This window comes from Heteronotia binoei, chromosome 1 (genome assembly GCF_032191835.1).
Source record: "Heteronotia binoei isolate CCM8104 ecotype False Entrance Well chromosome 1, APGP_CSIRO_Hbin_v1, whole genome shotgun sequence".
Taxonomy (NCBI): Eukaryota; Metazoa; Chordata; class Lepidosauria; order Squamata; family Gekkonidae; genus Heteronotia; species Heteronotia binoei.
The window spans coordinates 46446129-46454327 of NC_083223.1; the positions used below are offsets into that span (position 1 = coordinate 46446129).

At 45.2% G+C, this 8199-nt stretch overlaps 1 protein-coding gene across 1 annotated transcript; it reads right to left on the minus strand.

Moving 5' to 3' along the window:
- Positions 1 to 577: 577 nt before the first annotated feature.
- Positions 578 to 2940, minus strand: KCNF1 (potassium voltage-gated channel modifier subfamily F member 1). The gene has a single exon (XM_060233891.1). It carries the CDS (start codon positions 2673 to 2675, stop codon positions 1212 to 1214), a length of 1464 nt encoding a protein of 487 aa, XP_060089874.1. The 5' UTR covers positions 2676 to 2940; the 3' UTR covers positions 578 to 1211.
- Between the last annotated feature and the right edge of the window lie 5259 nt (positions 2941 to 8199).

The window sequence follows — 8199 nt, forward strand, 5'->3', positions numbered from 1 at the left end:
ACAGAGCTATGTCCAAATACATCACTTCATAAATTACCCAGTTCTACACTGATCTGCAGAAGGGATTTAAACACACAAAATGCTTTCCTCTTATTGAGGAGTCTGGTGGTGTATTTCCAAGTTGCATGCATAGTTCTTATTATAAATAGAGAATACCTGCCATGTTCCAGAGATTTTGATTAAATTCAGGGAGTATCTGCAAACCAACAAGTCAGGGTAAGTTTTCTACAATACCTAATTGGAAAACAGAAGTTTAAAAACAATTTTAAAGTGCAGTTGCATGCTTCCATAAGGCATATTAAGAAAGTTATTCAAAAGATTATCTCATCTGATATCCGGGGACCAGTGTTCCCTCTAAGCTGCAGAGTCTTGTGAGCAAAAATTCTACTTTGTGACCTACTGGGATTAAAGTTGTGAACTGCTGCATAAATTAGTGTGCTCTGGGGCCATTTTTCCTGAGCTAAGACAAAAATGTGTGAGCTGGAGGCTAAAAATCTGTGATTGGCATGTAACTCAGCTTAGAGGGAACACTGCCGGGGACCACTCTATTTGCATTAATATTTCTATCAGTAGTACAATGGCTTAGTGCTCTTTCAGTAGATGGTCTGAAAAATGAGTTTTTTTTCTGTACCCAAGAAGGAAGTAGGAATTCACCAGTTTAGAGTTGAGAGGGTAGTGATTTCTTTGCCTTTTGTTCATCTCAGGAACACCAGACCTTTCTGGAGTTATCTTTTATAAACTGACATGCCAGGTACACATATGTTTTCAAAGTGACATGTTTGATTTAATTTAAGCAATGCTTTCCAATATAAACAGACATTTAACAAAGCCTACAGCATGTGTTCTCTCGGTGACATGATCCCCCCCCTTTTATTAATATACATACATTTTTTGTGATTTCATAAGGCTTCACATCCAACTCATGATACAGTTACTAACTGATATGATGTTGTTAGCCTCTGAAATAGTTACGAAGGGTTTGGCATCAGGACGCCTTTATTATTATTTGACCATACATTTGTTATGTGTGCATGTTTTATATCAGGTCTTATAAGCTATGGGTTACCAAACTGAGATGGAGATACCAGTGCAAAGGGAGGGAGGAGTGCTGGGTAAGTGGAGCTGGTCTCAGAGGAGTCTCTTTAATCTTTCCAGTATAAGATTCAATTCATATTCAAGGCTTTTGCTGAATACAGGCAAACTCCTGGAGTCTACTTACAGCTCTGAAGTCTGGTTCGATGGTGTTTATCATCTGACAGGAGGTGAATGAAAGTGTCACTGTAAGAGACTTTGAATCGGTTGCTCCACTGAGGATCTCCCTTTCCTTTTCTTGAAAGATGTGATGGATCATCTTTGGGGCTTCCACTTTTCCTATCACCAGCATTGAGCTCCATCAGTTCCAGCTCATGCTTGGCTGCTGTCTCTAAAACTCTCTGCTTATTATAATATCTGACAAAGTTGTTGATGATGGGGTGGATTGGCAGTGCAATGGCTATGACCCCACAAAGGAAACTGATGGCAGCATTGAGTTTCCCTAGCGTGGTCTTTGGATAGATGTCCCCATAGCCCACAGTAGTCATGGTTATTATTGCCCACCAAAAAGATTGAGGGATGCTCTTGAACAATGTCTCTGGATGATTTTGCTCCATTGTATAACCAAGGGCAGAAAACACAAAAATCCCAACAGCTAAATACATCAGCAAAAGCCCCAGCTCCTTAAAGCTCCTCTTAAGAGCATAAGTTAAAGTCTGTAGACCCGAGGAATGGCGTGCTAGTTTGAAAATCCTTGCAATCCTCATAATTCGGAGTGCTTGGACAGCTTGCTGCATATTGGTTAATTCCATCAATCTGGCACCCAAATGAGTCAATATCAGGCTAACATAGAAGGGAAGTATTGCAAAAATGTCAATGATGTTCATGAAAGAAAGAGCAAAATGCAGCTTATTAGGAGAGGAGATGAGTCTGAGGATATACTCAAGAGTAAACCAGCCTATGCAAACAGTCTCGATCTTATCCAGTACTGGGTGTTCCACAGCTTTTCCTTCCGAGTCCAGCACCTGAAGTTCTGGGATGGTCCCCACACACATCACTACCGATGAGGTTAGGATGAACAGAAAAGACAGGATCGCTGTTACTCGAGCTGGGTAGGAAGATTCTGGTTTTTCCATGAATTTCCAAATATATTTTTGGCATTTTTTCCAGCGGTTTTCACAGCTGTCCACTCCCAAGTCATCCAAAATCAACTGGACCCTGTGGGCTATCTCTTCAAGTTCCTCTTTTTTTTCACTGAGATGAGTTTTGCAGCAGTCATCCAAAAACTTAAGATCCACTTTCCAAAACTCCATTTCATTCTTGAAACAAATGGGACATATTCCTTTCTTCATGTGAACCTCCCCAAAGTAATACACGTCAACGATGCATTTGAAAGCGTCAGGATCTCGGTCAAAGTAAAATTCTCTTTTCCCAGGATCGTAGTCATCACAAAGAGAGAAAATGGTGTCATATCCCCCTGGCAAGCAGTTCATAAGCTCGGCCAGTCTTGTATTTGGGTACTGGCTTAGATGATCACTGTACAGCACCTGCTTCACCCCTCCGACATTGACTATAATCTCTATTTCTTCGCTGCTTTCTGACCCATCACTATCCAGATCTTGGAAACTAATGTCATCTGCCATTTTAATTTTTATTGCAGCCTTATTTCCGACAGCCTTTCACCCACACACGGAATTTTGTATTGAAGCAGCTTCGCCAGAGCAACTGAGAATCAAGTCAGCTGTATATTAATAAATCTCTGCTGAGAAGACTGAGCAGGACTCAGAAAGGGTTACAAAAGCAAACCTGCAGGCTGTGAAACCCTGTGAAATATGCCACAAGCTGCATGCAAGGAAGAGCTGAGGCATCTGGCTGTTTAGAAACAAGAGCAGGGCTGCTTGACAGGAAAGCTGTTGTTCCAACACATTTGGACAAAGCAAAAAGGGGGGAGGAAACACTTAAAGAAACTCACCCCAGCGCTTGCGATTGTTTTCAGGTTCTCTTTTTTCCCCCTGGCCTTTATTCATTACCAGAGACTCCTGGACCCTCAAGAAATCCTTTGAATAATGAAAAGTGGATTAACAGTTCAGAGGGGGGAAAGAAAAGGTAGTCCCAACTAGACGCTTGTGATGTCTTGGCTTCAGAGGCTGACCGGGGAAATCTGTGAAGTTTCTTTGGATATAAAGGTCTCCTCGAGTTTTGCACTGGTTTGTTCTCACAGAGTCCTGAAGCTTGCCAAGCAACCTGAAGTGTGCTGTTTTAAAGCACAGTAGGAATTCCAACCTGACAAGAACCTTCCACAGTCTACCCTCTTCTGGCGAAATGCTGCAAAAGCATGAGTTGTGCCGGGGAAAACAGTTAGGTAGTGCAGTGTATGTGTAGATGTACAGTGCAATTTTCTTTTACACCCTGTTCATTTTTAATATGGGTTGTGAGGCGAGTATACAGCTTTGAAAATGCAAGGAAAAAATGTTCATGGAATTACCATAGATAGATTGGTAAACTACTTAAGGGTCATAGAGACTCGAAGGAGAGGCAGTTTGGTGTAGTGGTTAAGAGCGTGGATTCCTATGTGGGAGAACAGGGTTTGATTCCCCACTCCTCCACTTGCACCTGCTGGAATGGCCTTGGGTCAGCCATAGCTATCGCAGCCATAGCTATCCTTGAAAGGGCAGCTGCTGTGAGAGCCCTCTCAGCCCCACCCACTTCACTGGGTGTCTGTTGTGGGGGGAGAAGATAAAGGATATTGTAAACCACTCTGATTCAGGGAGAAGGGTGAGGTATAAATCTGCAATTCTTCTTCTAACATGAATAAAAAGAGTTTGTGCATTGTAGGGTGGTTTTACTTTTTAAACAATCAAGTTCCAGGGCTGGCCCTAGACTGCCTGGCACCCCTGGCAAGGCTAACTTCTGGCACCCCTCCCTGCACTGATAACACCACCAAGTCACATGGGAGTGCCCAATTCGGCACCCTAGGCGATTGCCTCGTGGCAGGGCTGGCCCTGTCCATTTCGGTAAAGGTGAGGGAGGGGCTAAATTATACCACTTCCACCTACACCAAAGCCAGTTGAATGGAGACAGTTGTCTCTTCACGGAAATATCTAGTTACATATGCAAAGGAGTGGAACACCCTACACTGCAGCCATAGTCGGTATGTGGCAATGTGCAGGTTTTCAGATCAACCTTTCACAAGCTGAGCATTGTTGGGGTTCTAATCTCCATGTTCCTCCACCCATGCTGAGGTAGTCTGTACTAATTATTTGAATGGCCTGGATCAATTTGAATTTGCTTATATTGTCACTGTGCCATCCTACTTCAAAGGATGTAGAAGAATGTAACTGTGCTTAGGACTGCACTGTTAGAACTGACTTTTAGTGCCTTTACCAAACGTCTCAACTTGGATGAGGCTCTTGTCCTGCCATTATGACCCAATGGAACACTGTACCGTGGCGGGTCCGACAAGTACACAGCAAAAGTTTAATTGCAGGATTTGCTTCTTCTTGCAAAATGTTGACCTTCATTCCTGTGCTTTCCAAGTTATTTCATGCAGGGTACCTTAAGACCTAATAATAACTTGCTGTTGACTTTAACAGTTCCTTTTGTGATCTTAATGATCAGTATTGTGTTATACCACAAAGTTTGTTTTCAAATGACCATGGAAAGGAACAATGCAAACAAATTGCTTACCATAGGCGGTTAAAACACCTCCTATTGTTGCAAACCATGTGGATCCAGACAAAACAAACGAGGAAATGAACTACGCTCTGGATGCCAACTTGGTCTAATTATTTAGAGTGTACTGGAACCCGTATGACAAGGGAAGGAACTGAAACACAGGAGGTTTTCACACAGAAATAGAGTTGTGTGGTCTCCCCTTTGCCAGTGTGGATGATACAGCACAGTAGCAACAAGGCATCCACATGGCAGATGACTCTGCTGTTTCCCTACCTCAATTTCCCAGCAGTGGCCACCCTCTACCCCTAGGCCACTGGGTCTTCCACAATTTTTTTTTAAATATCAAGCAGTAGAGTATTGTTGCCTCAATACACAGTTATGAGAATAGGTGTAACAAGTTCTCTGGATACCCAGCTTTCATGTTTAAAAACGTAACTCTCTAGCCCAGAGGTGACCAAACTCACTTAACATAAGAGCCACATGAAATAAACATAATGTGCTTGAGAGCTGCAGGATGGTAGGGAGGAAGGAAATAGATGAGGGAGAGAAGAGGGAGGGAGAGGTGGAAAGAAAGCAACTTTAAATGCATTCTCCAAGCCATTGACTGGCTTGGTTTGAAGAGATTTGGAGAGAGAAATGCCATCTCCTAGCTGACTGACAGGGCAGTGGGGACTTTGAGAGCCACACGATAGCCCTGTTCACACAGCGTGTCAAGTCCGTGTTAAACTGACCCGGTTCTGTTCCGAATATCTCTGTTCCAGATATTATTGATCAGATTGCCATACTACAATTCGAATCACTCTGTGGTGAAACCGTCTTCTGCCGTCCACATGATGGCACCATGCAGTTCTTTTTTTCTCCACTTTTATGCACATGTGCATAGGTTAAAACATTATGTGGTCATGCGATTATGCGCATATCGCTAAGTAGTAAAAAAAAATGGAAACCGTAAACCAGATGTCTGAGGCTCCTTTTGCTCTGGGACAGCCTTCAGACATCTGGAAGTTGGTCGAGAACTATCCAGATGGGGAATCTACGAGGTGAAACTGGAGAACTAAAAAAACACTGCAAAGGAGCAGGTAACAAAATACTCTGGTTCCGAGCAGGATTGGGGGGGGGGGGGGGGTGGCTACTACGACTTAATACCGGGAGGCAGATGTTGCTGTCTGATCAGCCACTTTTAATCCGGTATGAAACAGCAGCCACAACTGATTATATTGTGCGTCTGAACAGCCCCAATATGTGTGAAAGAGCCACATGTGGCTCCTGAACCACAGTTTGGCCACCTCTGCTCTAGCCTTTCTGTTTTGGAAATATTTCTTTCTTCTTATATCTTTGCAAGGAAAGGTAATAGAGATTTACTTTTTAAAAATGAAAGCGGAGAAGTCAGAGAACCTGCTAAACATATAGTTACAATGGTATATCAGTATAATGATGTTCTGGTGCTGATTTAAACAAACAAATAAGAAAGCCCCCTGGTTGATGGAGATGGGAGGAAATGGCTGCTACGGGGACAAGGGCAGGAACAATCAGTGCTATGTGGGAAAGAGAACCAAAAGTTTTCCCATTTGCTTGGCAGCTGTGCAGGATTTACTGTGATCTTTCCCAAAACTTTGAAACAAAAAGGTTTGATAAGTATTGGAGAAAAGCCAGGAAGCAGCAGGAATGTGCACAAACGTACTATGATGCCGTGAGGGAGCAGGGAAAAAACCCATTTTCCAACAGCATGAAACCAGTGTGAGTTAGGCAATTTCTGCATAAGTTATTTGCCACAAGTTCGATGCTGCAATAGGGCTTATTTTTAAAATCAGCAAGTGACTATCATTATAACAATGTGTCAATCTGGTTCTTTGAATTCCCAGCCCCTTTTGTTGCCGATATATACCTTTCCCTTCATATCCATACAATGAAAGGAGCTACCGACTTACTTAAAAAAAAAGAAGCTGGGAATTCAGAGAATCTGATTCACAATGTTGTAACAATATAGCAACATTTTGAGGCTTGCAGCCTGGTTTGCCTCCCAGGGAGGGTGGAGTCAATATTCGCCCGTTTGGGCGCACAAGGCTGTGGGCGGGGCCTGGCTGTTTTAACGGCCAGACCTCCGCTCTTCATCATCAGTCCATTGGACGATCGGAGGACATCGGGGGATATATCGTTGGGTTGTTTGTGTTCACGGAGGCCTCCCTGACTTCGGATGCGTCAGAGGAGCGTTTGGGGGTGGCTACGTGGTTCGGTGGCTGCTGGAGGCTCCGCTGTGTGTTTTTGGGCTTCCGAAGGCTTTGGGAGAGCGGCGGAAGGCTTGGCGGCGGCAGTGGCTTCTTTGTCGGGCTGAGTGTTTCCCTGGGCTGGAGGGTCTGCCGCGGCTTTGTTTGGGAAGTTTTCCTGTGAGCCTGGGGTGGTCTGCTCTCCCTTTTTTCCAGTGAGGTGGCTTTGGGGGGTAGGCTGGTGGTCCTAGGTGGGGTAGATGCTGATTTTGGCTGTTGGGGGCTGCCTTTCCCTGAAGAGGGTTGGGTGGAGTTGGCCATTTTAAGTACCCTTCTTGTGTAAAGGGTAGCTGCCATTGTGGTTAAGGACTGGTGAACGGCCATTTTGAGTCCCTCTCTTGTAATAGGGGAGGCAGCCATTTCAGGGAGCTCTTGGAGCGGCCATTTTGTGTGTGCTATTTGACTGAAAGAATGTCAGGTGGTAAGGGGTCAGGCAGGTCCAAGGGCAAGAAGCCAGTGCCTAAAACGCCTAGGGCTCCTGCTAAGAGGTCTCCACCCCCGTTATCCTCTTCTGATGAGGAGGGTGATGCAGTAGTAGACGCCAATATTAGACGTAGGTTGCGGGCTTTGGAGCAGGCGTCAGGCATTCCTTCTCCAGGAGGGGTGGAGGGGGATAGGGACTCTAGGAGGGGGCAGCAAGCTAATATACTAACCAGGCTGTCTATCCTTGAGGGCAGGTCTGGTGGAGTTGTAGCTGACAGGGATGCTGGTTCCAGTGGTACAGATGTGGGTGCTGTGTCGGCGGCTGAAGCATCTGGAATTGGATCGTCTTTGGTTCCCACTGGAATTGCAGGTAAGTCCGGGAACAATTGGCAGGCTGGCGTTGGGCAGGCGTGGCCATGGGGACCATGGGGTCCTGCCTTGATGGCTGGGCAGGGTTACCCTTCTGTGAGTGCGGGGGTGCCTGTTTCCTCTGGGGCGGGGTCCCTGTCAAACTGGGCTTGGCCTAGCGGGCAAGGGGGCCCTTGCGGGGCTTGCGCGGGTGTGGGGCACCCGGGTATGGCAGGTTCTCTTATGGGCGCACCTTCTCCTTATGGGATGGTGCCTTTTACATCTTTGCCCTTTGGGAATGTCGCCTTACCGTTAGCGGATCACTTGCTTTTGGCAACCAGGGAGAAAATCCTGAAAGGGGAGTACGTTGACATATTTTATCTGCTCTTTCAAGAGTTGGAGAAAAAAGATAAGGAGGAGTTGGATGAGAAGGCGAAGGAGAAATTAAAAAAGTGAA